General features: G+C 45.2%; 1 protein-coding gene across 6 annotated transcripts in view; it reads right to left on the bottom strand.

Annotated features, from left to right (window-relative positions):
- Window positions 1-2,300: 2,300 nt before the first annotated feature.
- QRICH1 (glutamine rich 1) overlaps window positions 2,301-18,359 on the bottom strand; it is a 99,015-nt gene continuing 82,956 nt past the window's right edge. For all 6 annotated transcript variants that reach the window (XM_082265355.1, XM_082265356.1, XM_082265358.1 and 3 more), the window contains 6 exons: window positions 16,600-16,754; window positions 14,532-14,646; window positions 12,564-12,672; window positions 8,878-9,032; window positions 8,685-8,784; window positions 2,301-3,237 (listed from right to left, as the gene is read on the bottom strand). In XM_082265355.1, coding sequence (XP_082121481.1) covers window positions 3,051-3,237; window positions 8,685-8,784; window positions 8,878-9,032; window positions 12,564-12,672; window positions 14,532-14,646; window positions 16,600-16,754 — 821 coding nt within the window. In that variant the 3' untranslated portion in view covers window positions 2,301-3,050. The remainder of the gene's footprint in view (window positions 3,238-8,684; window positions 8,785-8,877; window positions 9,033-12,563; window positions 12,673-14,531; window positions 14,647-16,599; window positions 16,755-18,359) is intronic.

Genomic DNA, 18,359 nt, shown 5'->3' with positions numbered 1-18,359 from the left:
CCTGCTAATAGCTGGAGATCTGATTAGGAAGGCAGTCTACATGTCCGTGGCTTCTGACTGGTAGGTAGCTTATTCTTAACCCATAAGATTCCCAGAATGCCACAGATTACATCTTTAAAACATGTATACAATTAGATTGTTAGCTCCCAAACCAAGCCTCCTGGCTTTTTGCACACATAAAATCACACTCAAAGTAGGAGGATCTGTGTCATGTTGTAGGATAGAAAGGGACTCTATCTTACCATACAGAGAGGGGCCCGCGTTCACCACAAAAACCCGTCAGGGGGAAAGGGGGAACATACTACTCACCATACCGGAACCAGGCGGGCACCAACTCCTGACAGTACCCCTCTCCACCGGGGCGGGAGGGCTGTCGACCGATACGGACGCCGTGACTCATGGTCTTTGGCGTTTCAGCGAGACGTTTAACTCGCGTGGACAGTCCTTTAATGGGACTTTGTCGCGGCCGACCCAGCGCGGAGCTATGGCCTGCACGCGCTCGTAGGCTGAACTGGGGTGACCACCGGATCTCAACATCCAGCCCGTCGCCCAGTTCAGCTTTCTTGCTTGAAGATCTCACAGGAACACTGGAGAAAAAAAAGCTGTCTAAAAAAATCCTTTAAGAAAAAATTCTTGCCAGGACCTAAGATCCCAGCAAGGTATCTAGGTCCTTACTCCTAACTAGACAGAAAATAACTGATTTGCTGAGGCAGAGAGAGAGAGGATATACCCTCTGGGACTGCCCCTGGGGTTTGGCCAGAGCTTTTTAATTTCCTGTCTAGTCCTGCTCCTGTGGAGGCAACATAACCCGAAGGTGGTGTATCACCGAGGACTACGTCTGTCAATGAGCGCTAGAGAAAATATTTTTTTAAAAGCTGTCATTTTCGGCCAAGTGCATCCTGCATTTTCAGTACCAAAATTTCCATTCGGTGCATCTCCAGTTCTAATCCTTCCTTACTCTGTTTTGCCAATAGTTCTACTTTAAACATAATTGTTATTTACAATGTTCCATAACCTGTAGGATGTGAACATTTCAAGGGTTCTCCAAGATCTCAGACTTCTTGCCAAGGGTTCAGCAAGGTAAAAAGACTGAGAATGCCCAATTAAAGACCTCCTCTGTGCCAAAGAAAGGTTGCTATAGAGCAGGGGGTCTCCAAACTCTCTAAACAAAGAGCCAATTTACTGTCCTTCAAACATTAGGGGGGGGGGGCAGACTGTGGGAGAAGAAAATGCCCCTTGATTGGTCTTAGGGGAAGAAGCCAGTGGGAGGAAGGGTGGCCCATGGTACCGCGCCAGTGGGAGGAAGGGTGGCCCATGCTACCGCGTCAGTGCGAGGAAGGGTGGCCCATGCTACCGCGTCAGTGCGAGGAAGGGTGGCCCATGCTACCGCGTCAGTGCGAGGAAGGGTGGCCCATGGTACCGCGCCAGTGGGAGGAAGGGTGGCCCATGGTACCCCGTCAGTGGGAGGAAGGGTGGCCCATGGTACCGCGTCAGTGGGAGGAAGGGTGGCCCATGGTACCGCGTCAGTGGGAGGAAGGGTGGCCCATGGTACCGCGTCAGTGGGGGGGAAGGGTGGCCCATGGTACCGCGTCAGTGGGGGGGAAGGGTGGCCCATGGTACCGCGTCAGTGGGGGGGAAGGGTGGCCCATGGTACCGCGTCAGTGGGGGGGAAGGGTGGCCCATGGTACCGCGTCAGTGGGGGGGGAAGGGTGGCCCATGGTACCGCGTCAGTGGGAGGAAGGGTGGCCCATCGTCCCGCGTCAGTGGGAGGAAGGGTGGCCCATCGTCCCGCGTCAGTGGGAGGAAGGGTGGCCCAATGTCCATGTCAGTGGGGGGGCACACAGTTTGCATATCACTGCTATTGGAGTATCACTTCGGTGGGGCTTCGGAAATCACAGCCAAGATGGTGGAACTGAGCAGCAGTCTCACGGCTTTTGAATATCTACACAAGGGAGGTTTTTATGGGTAAACAGCATGCCTTTAATAGGCTGAATGCACCTATAATAATTAAACCACTTCCTGTGTATTAGCACAAAAACTCAGAGGAACTTGGAAAATAAATGTCCAAGGTGTGTGTGTTTGGAACATCAATAGAAAAACTTGAAAAATGGCGTGCTGAACCTTTCCCACCAGCATGTCGATCATTCACAAAATGAGCAATGAAAGCTGGACAAAGGTTCTAATCTTTCCCTCAACCACATAAAAATAACTGTTTCACTTTGTCGCATTACCCCCTGCAAAGACGACCGGAAACCCGACAGAAAAGTCCACACATCCAAATAAGACACACTGCTCGGTGGCATGTTAAAAAGACATGCTTGTCATTCTTAATAAAACAAGGAACAATAAGAACAAAATTGAGAATTCTGAATATATCTGCAGTAGATACACAAGATTTTGTTTTTTTTTCTTTTTTCTTTTTACAATAAATATACAAAGGCTCATACGCCTGCAGTTTAAGGCCTTGATAGCTGGGCCAGAAGAAATGTCAACAGATTTCATATTATGCAATTTTTTGTCTGTCATTTTTTTTTCTTTTTTGCTTTGTTTACACGGCAGAATATAAAAAAAAAAAAAAGTAACTTTTTTTCTTTCCCTGCTTGTGAAACAGAATACAAGTCTTTATAGAGTAGGCAAGAAAATAGGCAGCTCTGTTCACAAAAGTCCATCTTGTGACCCCCATATAATACAGGAAGACAAAATGTGTCGTCTTTAAGCTGCTTTTGTACAATTGTTTGGACCCCCTCCCCTCCCGCCCCACCCCCATGCTCATATAAAGGCTCTTTTCCTTCAGATTCTTCTGGAACTCACAATAAAACTTTTAGTAGTTTTCTTAAGATGCACATTTGAATGTTTTGTCTTATACTTTATTTTTTGTGGGTTTTTTTTTTAACATCAGAAGCCTAAAAGGGCTTCATAACTACACCAATAATTATAATAAAAAAAATAACAGAAAAAAAAAAAAATGTAGGCATCTTCTTTTAGTGTAAAAGTCTGTACACGTTTGTTTTGTAATGTCACATTCCCTCCACTGTTGGAATCGGTTTCTTTTAGTGGATGTTGTTGGCAACCACAATGGCTTCCTGAATTTCTCGGACAATCAGTATTCGATTCAGCATCTGTTCCATCTGCTCTCTGCTGATTGGCTGGGTGGAGTACCAGATCGGACTGTTTGGGGCGACCACGGGCTCTGGCGTCAGGTAAAAAGTGTCATTTCGACCTTTCACGCTCTGTGGGCTGGATGGGGAAAAAAAAAAAAGAAAGAGGACCTGTCAGAAGTCTTATTACAAATAGAGACATTCTCACTAGAAGTTATGGACCCTAAAAAGGATCTGAGCACTTTACCCACTTTAGTCCCGGATCCATTTTTTCAATTCAATATTTCAAAAATCATTTTAGGTCTACAGATTACCTAAAACCCCTAAACTTATATATTTTGTTTAAAGAGGAAGTAAACCCTCCTCTGACACTTTTACCTATAGGTAAGTCTATGATAAGGCTTACCTATAGGTACTGTAAATATCTCCTAAACATGCACCGTTTAGGAGATATTTACCTTACATGCCACCAGTGACGTCACTGGCGCATGCGCTCTGAAGGAACGGCTGCTGGTGCCGTTTCTTCAGAGCCCCGTGCCGTGACTGTCAGCTCCCGCGCGCGTGTGCGGGAGTGACGTCACCGCGGCTCCGGCCAATCAGATGGCCGGATGCCGCGATCCCGGAAGACGGGCCACTGGACATGTCACCCGTCATAGAGGTGAGCGGGCGGCACGGCGGGGGCTCGTTCTAAGGTAAGTATTTCATAATGAGCTAGTATGCGATGCATACTAGCTCATTATGTGTTTCACTTACAGGTTGCAAAAAAAAAAAAATGTAATATGGGTTTACAACCTCTTTAAATCAGACACCTACGAAAAAAGTGACAGCTAGTGCCGGAAACTTCTCCCGGTGCTGCTGTCACAAGGGGGGGTTGTCCGCAGCACTGGGAATGTGTTACTTGTTCCACCCTGAAAACGGTGTGGTCCCAGTGTCATTTTGAAACAGCGCTGGGACTAAAGTGATTGCATAAGAAGCCCCATCCTGTCAGATACATTAAATATTCACCAGAATAGATATGAAGTACAAGGGGTCAACCGTCTCTTGGGAACTTACAGCTGAACCCCAGCCTTCCCCTTCAGTCTTGCACGGTTGTAGCGTCTCCTCTCCTGGACTGAAATGGCTTACTCTGATTTTACTGCATACTGTGAGCTTCTCACAATGTGCATTAGAAGCTGCAACAAGACAGAGCACAAATCCCCAAGAGGACCATCCAGCATCATATAGCCCCTGGCCTGCTTCTTTCAGTTATTGCAATCATGACAGCTCAGCATCACATGTGGGTGTTACCTACACTGATCTGCATGCAAATACAGCCTGCCTAGGAACACCCATTCCTCCAGACGGACACCCACCCATCAGCCAGCCCACTGCTTTCATCAGGACCGAGGGCTCTTAGGAGTACTGTACTGCGGCACCCTGCCAGCCCCTCCCACCAGCCATGATCTACCTGCATTGCATATAGAAGCACAGTCAATAAAAGTATGTGATGAAAACAAATACATTTATTACAAAAGTTGAATTTGCAAGTTAAAAAGGAGGGAGAAACCAGGGAAGGCAAACATTTAAGAATAATCCTCAGCTTAAAAATTCTACATAGATAAACTGCACACCATTTTTCACTACTTATTTACCTACAGAAAACAGAGACTTATTATAAGGCTACATTTACACAAAAGATGCAGTAAGCTGAAATTCTAGGGCACCACACAGAAAAAAAAAAAAACACGTGAACACAGACTAAAAAAATTCAGCTTAACGATTTATACAAACACTTGTCCATGATCTCCTCAAAAGCTTATTAAGCAGGTCAACATGGTCTAATCTAACCATTAGGGGGCGCTGAATGAATGAAAATGGAAAGCATTTTTCCTCTCAGAAAAAAAAAAAAAAAAAAAATTGAGTTTTGTAAGAACTTACCGTAAAACTCTTTTCTCTAAGTCCTCTGACAGTCGCAGCCGGTTCGGTATACCTTCACCAGTGAGAGAGCGCGCCATTACCAACTCGTGAATGTATACCGAACAGACTGCAACTGTCAGAGGACGCAAGAGAAAATGATGACCGGATGTAGACGAGACAACAGAAAAAAAAAAAAAAATTAAAAATCACAACTGAGAGCACAGCAATTGAAGTGTATCAAGGGAACGCACACCTTTATATTACATAAAAACTAATAATAAAACAAAGACAAAAACATGTCTTTAAAACCGCTTGCCGACCGCCGCAAGTACATATACTGCGGTGGTCAGCCCTGTGCAGGCAAAGTGACGTATGGGTACGTCACTAGCCTGTGAGCCAATAGGAGGCAAAAGCGCGCCGCCGGAGGTGCGCTCCCGCCCCCGCTTGTTCACGGACACCTCCGCACGAGTGACCGGCGGACCCGATGTCCGCCGGTCACTCGCGATCGTCAGTAACAGAGGGAGAAAGGCAGGCGGTAATGTAAACAAAGCCGCCTGTCATTCTCCCCTGTGTAACAGCAGAGATCATACGGTCCTACTATGTAGGATCGTAGATCTCTGCTGTTACATGAAATGCTGTTACATGAAAAGCCACATCCAATCACAGTAAGAAGCACGCCCCTAGGGACACACATAACCCCTCCTTCCCCAATAAAGTTAACCCCTTCCCTGCCAGTGTCATTTTCACAGTAACAGTGCATATGTATAGCACTGATTACTGTAGTAATGTCACTGGTACCCCCAAAAGTGTCAAAAATGTCAGTCAAGGGTCCGATCTGTCCGCCGCAATGTCGCAGTCCCGCAAAAAAAAAAAGACAAAAATCTTTCCCTTAGTAAACGCAATAACTTTTACGCAAACCAATCAAAATACGCTTATTGTGATTTTTTTTTTACCAAACATAGGTAGCAGAAAACAAATTGGCCAAAAATGTTAAAAAAATTTTGATTTTTACATTTTTTTGGGGAATTTCGTATAAAAAAATTTGAAAAATATTGTTATTTTTGCAATTGTCGCTCTTTTTTTGTTTATAGCGCATGATCAAAAAAAAAAATAAAAAATAAAAAAAAAAAAAAAAAAAAAAAAATCGCACAGGTGATCAAATACCACCAAAAGAAAGCTCTGTTTGTGGGAAAAAAAGGACATCAAATTTGTTTAGGTACGGCGTCGCACGACCGCGCAATTGTCCGTTAAAGTCACGCAGTGCCGAATCGCAAAATAGGGCCTGGTCAGGAAGGGGGTAAAATCTTCCGGGTCTTAAGTGGTTAATGCCAGCTGGACCTAATCCAGCTGGCATTAACCACTCAAGCTATACCATTGTTTGTATTGCAAACAATGGTATCGACAAGAAGGGGGCACGTTACAAAGCAGCACTACAGCATTCTGATCTGCTGTACAAATGGTGCTTAGTAGCAAAGTGAAGCCCCCTATTAATAGGAAAAAAAGCCAGAAAGACAACTTCCTGGTGGGAAGACCCCTCAGTCACGTGTCTGGCTTCTCCACCAATTACTTAGTGTTCTCTGTAGCATAATGCAGAGGACACCATGGCCTAAATTTACCTAATAATTTGTAAAATGCAGGCATGTGGAGTAAACACTGCGCTGTCCTGCAAAGAGCGCCATTTGCTCTTCTCTATAAATTGTCCCCAACTTCTGGTTGCTTTTAGAAGCTTAGCATTTTTTTCCACCTTTTGGAGCAGGTTACACATTACATTCTTATTTATGCTCCTGTATGGAGGTACGGGCAGGCAAGCTGAAGGCAGTGTCTGCAAGGGCTTTACTTTGCACAATCTACTGATCGCAGGTGCGGGGTGCAATGCTCTGAAGGCTTATCAGGAAAAAAAAAAAAAGTGCAAATTTCTTCCCTGCAAAAATATGTGCAATTATTTTTTTCTTAAAGGTGAACTTATCCCATAAAGCGGTATTAAGCCCAAAAGCCACCATTATATTGCAGCTTAGCAATTCTTCGATGTGATGGCTGCATTAGCTTTAATTTTTAGGCGCTTTCCTTTATTTTCAACAGAACAAGCTGTCCTGCAGATGTAGCAGAGTGTCGAGACAAACCATTTACCACCGACAAGGATGCTTACAATGATCAGCTTCTATTTATTAATTTAAAACCTTTATCCCAAAAGAAAAGAAAAAAAAAAAAAAAAAAGGTTTTCTGTAATTGCAGCGTGAGTTTGGCTATAATATGTTAGCGTATCTCAGGCATCACTTAATGGCGGACCGTGGTCCGGATCCGAACCGATCCACTGTTCCATCCGGACCCACAGTTAGTCCATTTAGGAACTGCTTCTTTCCACAGCCTCCGGCAGCTGTTAATATAACAGCAGAGAGAGCAGTGCTGTGGGGTGGGCCTTTGATGTGAAGGGGGCAGAGCACACTACTATTGGGGGGGATTTGTGATATGAGAGGAGGGCAGTGCTGTTGGGGGAGATGTAAAGGGAGGGGGCAGTGTTGTGGGGGGTGTGTGAAGGGGGGGGGGCACAGTTCTGCTGGGAGGTGATGTGAAGTAAGCAGAGGACAGTACTGTGGGGGGAAGGAGATAAAGGGGGCAAAGGACCGTAATGTGGGGCAGGGGTGATGATTTGATGGGCGGTTGAGGACTGCTGTGAATAAGGGGGTGTGTTATATGAAGGGGGTTCAGTACACTATTGTAAAGGGGGTGGGGGGGGGGGATATGCAGGGGGCCTGAAAACATAACTGTGAAGGGGAAACTGATGTGAAGTGGGGGACTGTGGTGTGTGTGTTGGGAACGGAGGACACCAATGTAGGGGATTGTGATAAAGAAGGAGAGGACTGAAGAAAAAAAAAAAGTGGATCGGACCTCTACTGGAAGAAGAAATGTTTACTGGTTGGACCTCCGTAAATTGTAATTCAATACACTTGGTGTATCTAAATTTGATAGTACATCTAACACTTCCCTCCCCCAGACTGACAAAGCCGCTATCTGAAGGTGTCCCTGTGCTCCTTCATCCCGAGTAGGGGCACTCTTAATAAAGGAGGTGTGTTACTGGCCAGATCACCAGGTGGAAAAAAAAAGGAGGGGAAAAAGACCTAAGGGTCCTTTCACACGGGCTTTCCGATCAGGTCCGCCTGTCAGTTTTTCAGGCGGACGTGATCGGATGATCTCTGCATCCCTATGGAGCATCCCTATGGAGCAGCTGATATCAGTGGTGACATGTCCACTGACACCTGCTGCTATCCGATCCGGTCCCTGGAATCCAGACGGATGGAAACCTTATTTTCCATCCATCTGGAGGATCAGATGAAAACAGACAGGATGGTTCGTTTTCATCCGAACTCCCATAGAGTAGAGCGGGGCTCTGACAGGTCTGTCTCTGCACAGTGAGCGGAGATGGACCTGTAATGCGCCTGCTCAGCGGATCAATCCCCACTGAGAAAAAACGGAGTCCGCCGGGCGGAAAACCCGTGTGAATGGACCCTAAAAACAAAAAAAATGAATGCAGCCACCACATCCAACGATTGGTAAGCTGTAATATATGACATTTTATGGATTTAGGTTTAATACCAGTTTAACGTATACTCGACAAATTTCCTACACGTTTTGTTTATTTTGTATCGCTGTTACGCCAGTGGTGAATAAATTATGATTTTTTTCTTTACATACCATTTGAAGAGGTAGAAATCATAAAGTTTAATGGGACATCTCAAGGGATTTTCTGGGTTCTCGGTTTGCTCTGCATACATGTCATCTGTAATTGGAAAACCTGGAAAAGGTATGAGTTGATATAAATTGGAGATGATAGAGAACAGTCTGTTCCTGGGAAAACAATGCTCAGAATTGTCCAAAGAGATCTTACCTTTCTGTTGCCCCGTCTGGTGAACTCCGAGTGCTTTCAGGTATCGGATGCTCGTACTCTTGTCTTTTGGGTTGGAAGGATTCTTTTTCGTCTGTCTTAAAACTTTGGAGAAAGCCAGTCTCATGTGCTGATCAACAGTCTTCAACAAAAAGTACCTGGATGAGAAGAATACAAAAGTATATTGCTAAGAATCCTAACAGCTTAAAGCAACACATACGCACACCTGAACCTGAACTTCAGGGAGATACAAATTAAGTTTTGTATTTATTATCGAAATCATTAAATTGTATTTTTCTAAATTCATCTGGTACAACCACCTCTCAGTCTGACTTGAGATTAGCCTCTTGCAATCAACTATAACACACACTACTCCAACTGGGTGCCAATCAAGGAGAGGAATGACCCAATCAGTTGTCAACTGCTTTTTAACTATCCAATCAGCGGGTGGGGACTAGGGGAATGACACTGTATCCCTTCTACAGTGACATGGAAAGTAGGGTCATCAGTTTGGTTGTGCAAATTTTAGTACCTGATAGACGGAAACAAATCCTTATGGAAGAAAACCACAAACATGTATTTTGAGTGTATAGTCATACAAGCAGAAAAATGTTACTATTATTCACTATCAATGGCCAGAAGAAGCATTTTATCTTAGGTAGCACTACTTGATCCTCATAAAGCTATTAGAAAGAGGATCAAGGATAAAAGTGAGCAATTTATGGCCACCTTAAAGCGGTAGTGAACCCCTGTTTTGTTTTTAAATGCAAGGTAAAGCCATAAAGTGCTAGTATGCATTGCATTATGTAAAACTCCCCTTCGAACTAAGCCATCCAGCAGCGCACGGTCACTGATGACAGGGCTTCAATCTTTACCTGTTCTTCCTTATAGGTTAGCGGACTCCGGCTGTGTGAGTGACCGGAACCGCAATGACGTCACTCCCATTCACGGCACAGGACTCTGAAGGTACGGCACGCTATGCCGTTCCTTCAGATCGCATGCGCCGGTGAAGTCACCGGCTGCACTAAAAGTAAATATCACCTAAATGGTGAACATTTAGGATATATTTACAGTACCTACAGGTAAACCTTACTATACCTATAGGTAAAAGTAATGCAAGGGAGTTTACTGCCACTTTAAAAGGATAAGTTCACCTTTTGGACAAAAAAATAAAATAAATAAATAAATGCACTCTCTTTACAGGTAAATAAAAGTGCATTTATTATTTTTGTTGCAGGAGCCTGTAGAGCACATGTGTCAAACACATGGCCCACGGGTGAAATCTGGCCCTCCAGGCCATTTCATGTGGCCCTTGCACATGCGGTACCCTCCCCTTATGCAGCTGTAGAGAGGCTCGTCTCTGCCCTCCTTTCTCAGCAGTCAGCAACAGAGAGGACGACAGAACTCCTCCTACAGATTCTGCGCCCCTCTGTGCAGCCGCAGCATGCCTCTGTCTCTGCCTCCCCTGGTCTCAGCATTCAGCAGACTCCAACCCTCCTTTTCTTTCCAGCAGCAGCACAAGGTAAGAGGGGTGCACTATGATGTAAGGGATGGTTGGGACTCTTGACTTCTGATGGTGGAGGGCTTCTGACATCTGATGTAAGAGGGGTGGGGTGCTCTGGACAACTAGTCTTACAAATGCAACCGGCCCTTTGAGGGCAACCATAATGGTGATGCGGCCCACAATGAAATGGAGTTTGACACCCCTGCTGTAGAGCATCGCACCAGCAAATCAGCAGATCGCCGATGCCATGCAGGTCTCCTGCAGACCTGTCAGTGTACCTGCTTGCTCGTACCTCGTACGAGCAAGCAGACACACTGACAAGAAGCAATGAACCATCACAGTGCTTACAGCGCAGTGGTAGTTCATTGAGAACTACAAGCCGACAGCTGCTAAGGCTGTCAGGACTTGTAGCTTTCCATTCCTAGAACACTGTGAACTAGTAAAAATACTAAGTATAGAAAAATACCTATTTGCCAAAAAACCAAAGCAACCCTAACTTCCTGTATGAGCAGACAGGTGCCTTTGTTGCACTGAAGTCTCAAAAAACAGTCAGCCCTGCTTTCTGGACTAAAACTCCACCTATTCCCATTCCCTTTACATGAACACATTGGGGTCCATTTATTAAAACTGGAGTGTGCAAAATCTGGTGCAGCTCTGCATAGAAACCAATCAGCTTCTAACTTCAGTTTGTTCAATTAAAGTGGAGTTCCAGCCTAAAAACTAAAAAAAATGACATCCGCTTGCTCTAAGTAACCTGAAAAAGAATTGGATAATCACGATTTTTTTTTTGCTTTACTTACCTTGTTTTTGAAGAAAATATACTTGCCTTCCTTCCTCTTCCTCCCTCTGCGTCCGCAGCCCGCGCCGTCTCTTCCAGCTTGCATTGACTCCTGGGAGCTGAACGTCATCGCTCCCAGGAGTTAAAGCGGAGTTCCACCCGAAATTTATACTTACCTCCATCTTCTCGCTCCCGGTCACCTGAAAAACAAATGGATAATCGCAATTTTTTTTTTCACTTACCTTTTAGAGAAAATATACTCACCTTACTTCCTTCTTCCTCCCCTCGGCGGCCACGGCGATTCGTCACTTCCTGGCTTTTGCAATGATTCCTGGGAGCTGAACGTCATCGCTCCCAGGAATCATTGCGCCTGCACCGGCCCCGACATCAGTTCCGGGGCGCGCGCGTCATTCCCTTCTAAACAGCTTCTGGGCATGCCCAGAAGCTGTGGAGGGATGACGCGCGCGACCCAGAAGTGATGTCGGGGCTGGTGCAGTGCATCGTGGGACCGAAGAAGGAGGAAGAGGACCGAAGAGGACGCGGAAGAGGATCGCGCTGGCTTCAAGCTGCCCACACCTGAGATGGCAGCGCTGGAGAAGACAATTTCAAGGTAAGTATTTCTCCTGAAAGGTAAGTGCAATCCGGGACAGATCAGAGGCTAGCCATTGTGGAATGTGCTAGCCCTGACTCTCCCGGGGGTATTTTTATAAAAAAATGTATAACTAGGGTGGAACTCCGCTTTAATGCGCCTGCACCGGCCCTGCTCGTCACTTCCGGTGCAGGAGTGTCATTCCCTGCTAAACAGCTTCTGGGCATGCCCAGCTGTGCAGGGATGACACGCCTGCACCGGAAGTGAGGAGCGGGGCCGGTGCAGGGCATTCTGGGACTCAGACGTCACCGAAGAGGACGCTCTGGCTTCAGCTGCTCTCACCTGAGATGGCAGCGCTGGACAAGACATTTTCAAAGTAAGTATTTCTTCTAAAAGGTAAGTGAACCCGGGGACAGTTCAGAGGCGATCATTGCTGAAATGCACTAGCCCTGACTGTCCCGGGGGGATTTTTATCGGAAACACTTTTTTTTGAGGCCGGAACTCCGCTTTAAGCTTTGACAAAAAAAAAAAACTTGTAAGCTGAATGATTTCTTTGCAGAGCTACACTAGATTTTGGTAAAAACAACCCCATTGATTTATTTCCCTGCAAAATAATGTAATGCTGACTTCACTTTTCACTTACAAGAGCCTGCTAACACTGTGTAGGGAGAAAAGGGGGAAAGCACTCTTGAAAGATGCATGTCTACATCAATAGCAAATGACCTCCCAGCAGATGGCACTGTGCACATACATACATGTGTGTGTCTCACTATCGCTTCTATTATAGTCAATTTATTTCATGATTGATCAGCACTTACTTTGTGTTGAAGAACATGAGTGTAGTGAGTAAGGTGGCAGGAGAGTGGGCACCCAGCTGCTTGCACTCCCACAGCATTTCCTCTGTCACATGGCTGGGGATGACAAAACCTGCAACGGTACAAACTAGGTTTATGAACCTCTTTAACCACTATGGTTTAATTTCCTGCAACAGCTTATGTTTTCTGTATTGTTATAAAATGACAGCAGGATAAATAATCACTTAACAACATTATGCAATTAGACAATAGTGTAAAATGTTATTTAGTGTGTTACCACTAGTTTAACGCTTTAGAGCATTAAACTGTAAGGTGCAGTTACACTTATTTACATTGTGCAATGCTCCCAGCCAGTCTTATACTCACTTGTTCTCATTCAAGTGAGATACCCCGCCAAGAAGTTGCAAAGAGGCTTGTAAAAACCTTCTACAAATGTGCGCATGCACTGTATGCTCTCCATTTGCTCCTATGGGGGGGTCTGGCAGTGTAAAAACTCTTCACTGGATTAAATTCAGGATGCACAGCACATGCACAGGTCTGGCTCAGAAGATTGACAACTGCAGCACTGTCAGCAATATTACTGGATTAGGAACACAAGTGCATATAAAACTGCCAAGGGGCTGAGGACACAGCAACTTACAACATAAGTGCATTTACACTTCAAAGAATGTATAAGGCATCATTCACACGGGCACTCCTGCGTTTATACTTCCCAGATGACTTCTCCTGTGTTTCGAATAGCTAAGCAACTTATGCCTCCCAGATCACTTTTCCCTGCATTTAGATGTTCCTGCCTTAGACCTGGTTCATGATATTGCAACTCTGCAAGCCGTGTTTGCGCAGGCACGGCAGCCCATTCATTTGAATGGGCTGCTGTGCCTGTATTGCATGCAGGAAAAAAGCTCCTGCACCATTTTTGAACTGCAGAGGCAGGGAAATCACATGGTGCTTTTGCTGGCGACTCCCGCACCCACAATAGAGCTACATTTTTAGATGCCGTTGAAAATGATGACAGCCCTGCACATTTTTTTTAAAGAGCAGCTTGTTTTGGCTGCAGGTGGTTGCGGGAACAGGTGCAATTCCCGTACCCACCTGCAATAGTATGTAATAGGCTTAAAGTAGAACTATAGGCAAAAAAACTTTTCTTTTCATTTTACTTACACATTCAATGGTAATCCAGACAAAGAGGTAGGATGAATCTCCCTAATGGGGACACAGGCGGCAATAAAAACCTGACCGGTGTTCTAATCCTTCTACACTCCATCAAAATTGAAATTCTAAAAAGTACCTTTAGCTGTACTTTAAAGGGGGTTTAGGGTCTGTCCACACTGGAATGCCGTGCGGAAAAACCACGTACCGTGCCAGTGTCCCACAGCGCATTCCAATCGCACTGCCCTTGCGATCTGCAGCAGGTGTCAGTGCAAAGTTAACGACACCCCAAACACAGGTTGCAAAAGTTCTTGTGCGAGTCACAAGCAGTTGCCAGTGTGAATGGGCACTTAGATGCGTTTAGTGTTTAGAGTGTCTATATGGATCCTGGACACACAGGATTTTTTTTTCTATACAGCGACTGCACCTAAAAAGGCAGGTAGCCGCAGCGTGTAGCATTGTTAAAATCATGACATGCATTTAAAAAATGTCCTCGAAACCTATAAATGTAGGTTTGTCAGTGTGAACGAGGCCTTACTGCAGAGTGACCAAATGATGATTTTTGTGGTTTAGTAGCAGGGAGTAATGAGTGTGGTTACTACTAGGTTACCATTTATGAGGGGTTTGTTCTAGCTATTATGCTATGCAACCTGAAGTGGATATTGGAGCCCAAGGCTATAAACGCATTTGTGGCAGAGACTGAACTCTTTGAAGCTCTGCACAAATTTGGTGGTACTATAGAAAGTAAATACAGTACACAAGATGGTAAGCTGAGATGCCAGTCACAACAAATACATGAGATGTTTCACAAGCCGTTCTTACCAAGTGGAGTGACTCGAGGCTGAAATGTCTTGAGAACTTGGTGAAGAAATTCTGTGAATTTAAGGTAGTAGGGATCTGAAAATATATCGTCCACTCTCCCATTCTCACATAGGTACTGAAAGAGAAAGCATGAGCTTAAACATACAAAACAAGTGTGGTAAAAATGATAAATGCATAAATGAGTGTCTTTTAGATCACATCTCCCCCCCTATATAAATCACACTGCAATTAATGCCAACAACCATCACCATGCTCCAGCTCTCATTTTTTGGTTCAGAATGGCAGGAAATGCAGAGGTAAAGTGAAAGCATTTATTGCCTAAAAAAAAAATTAATCTAAGGCACTGCTTCCTCTGACCAATAGTCTCAGGATTTAGAGTGAGATTTGGTGATGTCACTGTGGTGCTGCTCACTGTTCTCCTTGCTGGAGAGGAAGCTGTACCTGAGGACCTGCAGTGTAAGGATTTTCATTCTGTATATCTGTGCTTTCACCAGGCAGCAGCTTTGACATTAGGAAGCAAAGCCCTCCCTGTACCAAGATGGCCACCTTCACGCAAAGAGCAGTAAAAGCATTGCAAGTCAGTTCTGGTGAACAGATCAGCTGCACAAAGACCAAAGGCAATATTGAAGTGGTTGTTAAGTCAGAAGGTTTTTTTTTTTATCCTAATGCATTCTATCCATTAATATAAAAAGCTTTCTGTTTGAAGCAGACGCCCCAGCACCCCCTAATGCTTACCTGAGCCCAGTCCAGCGATGTCCACGAGTCCCTCGGCTGTCTGGGACTCTCCCTCCTGATTGGCTAAAACAGAGCAGCGACACCATTGGCTCCCGCAGCTGTCAAAGCCAGTTAGCCAATCAGGAGAGAGGGGGCGGGGCTGAACATCAGCCCCATGTCTGAATGGACACACAGCTGCAGCTCGGGTCGGGTGCCCCCATTGCAAGCTGCTTGCTGTGGGGGCACTTTTCATTAAGGAGGGGCCAGGAGCAGAGAAAAGGGACCCGAGAAGAGGAGGATCCAGGCTGCTCTGTGCAAAACCAACTGCACAGGGCAGGTAAGTCTAACATGTTTTTTTTTTTTTTATTATTTAAAAATAACAAAGGGACTTTACAAATCATTTTAATAACTAGGCATTTGCTCTCTGATACCTTTCTTTTCGGCACCGTTTCTACAATTCAGGTCCTCTCTTAGGTCCATTTACTTTTGGCGATTTGGAATCACAGCGATTCTGCCCGTGATTCCAAATTGCATGGCAAGTAATAGTGGGTAGCATTTTCCTTGCCACGATTGTCGAGCAACAGAATTGCGCTGCAATCATGGCAAAACACAACGTAAAAAATTGAGTGAAGCTTGTAATCCAAAAGGGAGCAAGAGCTTCTTTCAGGCGACAAATGAGCATATGGCAACACATTGAAGTGAATGGTTGAGGCGCAGAATCATAAAATCGCAAGTGTAAATGGGGCCTAATAGGAATTATTTAAAGGAGATGTAAAGCACAGCTCGTTTGGCTGTACATCTCCTATGGATCACAGGAGTGCAGTTCGTTCTGCACTCCTGTGACCCGTTTTCAGCAGAGAGCTGGCTGAATTTCGCTCTTTGCTGACGTTACAGAAGTCAGTCAAGGCACCACGTTATCACGACAATGGAAGTCGGGATCCGCCAGATGCCTGTACCGACATCCGGCTCAGCCTCTCAGCAAGCCAAGTCGATCGCTCGGTTCTCAGTGTAGAGGTGCTGCATCCACCTAGGTAAGAATTAAAAAAAAAAAAATAAATAAACCCAAACTTCTCTTTTAAAGGGCTTGTTCATGTCAGATGAGCTTTTAAAAATACAAGCATTAATATATATTACTAAACATTTTGGATTTTTTGGAAATCTCAGTTCAATTTACATAAACAGACCAAGTATACACCCCCCCCGCCCCATGCAAAAAAAAAATGGTGAAATGGGTCTTTGAAATTCGGTATCTTCTAGCGTCTATACACCTTTCCCCAGGTTGACAAATGCAATCATCACAACACACTGCGCATGCAAACAAAGCCTAAGGGCTGCAGAAAACATAGGCACTCACCTTCTGGATACAAAGCAAAATATAATATAGTACATCTGGGTCATAGGGCTCGCCTTCTGCATTATGAGCTTCTTTTGTCATGAGACACAAGCCGTAATTCAGCTCCGCTACTGCTGAAGAGATGAGGTCCTCCTGAAACCTCAGCAGTTGGCGCCCTACAAACACAATGTGTGAAATTTAGGCACAGAGCAGAATCCAAAAAAAAAAAAAAGAACAGTGGCGATTAGCATAGCACTGGTTCCTGCCATTATCGGTGCACCAAATCCTTTCGCACTTTATGATACCGTGGCGAATATGGCCACAATTTCAGCCAAATGGGATGGCTGACCATAATAAAAACGTAAAAGTACTATTCAATCTTTGCAAAGCTAAACTGTTAAATTTGGCTGAAATTGGATTTTAATGAATTGCTTTAAATAAGACAACCTTTGTTGGGAGTCCATGCTTAGAGAAAGCATAATGCAGACAATGCTACTGGCCAGCTACCAACCGTCCATTGAGGTCAACAATCCACTAGCTCATGGCAAAAGTATATATTTTTTTATTTTGGACACACCATCACATTTTGGTGCCCTTTTTTCATGCATTTGCATTTAAAATCAAAGTCAACATATTAAAATGCATTTAGCTCTAGTGCCCATTATAGGCCATCCAGATTTTGCTCCAGGACTTTCAGATGGCATGTTCAGAACCTGGTCTGAGCACAGGTGTCAAACACAAGGCCCGCGGGCCGAATGCGGCCCCCCAGGCCATTTCATGTGGCCCTAGCACCTCTCCTTAAGCTGCGGCACCCCCCATGTCTTTGCCCCCACCTTGTATCAGTAGTTCGCAGCAGAGAGGACAGAATTCCTTTGCCAGATCCTGAACTCCTCTGTGCAGCTGCAGAAAGGCTTCTCTTTGCCCCCCCCCCGTCCGCAGCAGAGAGGAGGGCAGAACTCCTCCTACAGATCTTGCACCCCTCTGTGCAGCCGCAACACCACCTTGCCTCTACCACCCCTGGTCTCAGCATTCAGCAGACTCTGGAAGCTGACTTCAGCCCTCCTCTGGTTCTCCTCCAGACCCTGCAATTTCTTCTTCCCAAATCCACCCGCATCTTCTTCCTGGCAGCAGCACAAGGTAAGGGTATGCATTGTGATGTAAGGAAGGGTGGGTGACTTTTGACATCTCATGTAAGGGTGTAAGGGGACGTGGGGTGCTCTGGACATCTAATCTTACAGATATAATCGGCCCTTTGAGGGCAACAATAATGCTGATGCGGCCCGCGATGAAATTGAGTTTGACATCCCTGGATTAGGGACTTAGGAGAGACTGAAAAATTCTGAGCTCTGACAGGTGGGTGAACATGAAGCATTTTCGCATAGACCCCTTAACCCTAGACAACGTGTTTGTTACCCCAACACTTCATATTCCTGATATGTGCATGCTGCACCATGTACTTGTATGAGAAACTATTCTGTTCTCTCTGTATTGCTTTCTTTATGTGAAATCCCCCGTGTTCCTGCCAGTCCCTCTGCTTTCCTATTAAAAACTGACCACACTAAAACAGAGAGAGCACAAGCGTGGTCAGTTCTATAGCTATGCTGGGAACTCCGTGTACTCTCCTCCACTGATCAGACTTTTCCTGACATGGCCCCAATGCACAGCCATTCACTGGCAAGCTCAGTGTGCTGCTGCTTCTTATCCCACCAGCTCTTAAGCCTTATGTACACTGCAGCTGCTAAATGGACATTTAGGAGCAGTTGGGTGATTTTTTTCAGCAA

This window comes from Pelophylax lessonae (assembly GCF_965119305.1).
Source record: "Pelophylax lessonae genome assembly, chromosome: 8".
NCBI lineage: Eukaryota > Metazoa > Chordata > Amphibia > Anura > Ranidae > Pelophylax > Pelophylax lessonae.
This window is presented reverse-complemented; position numbering and strand designations above follow the sequence as displayed.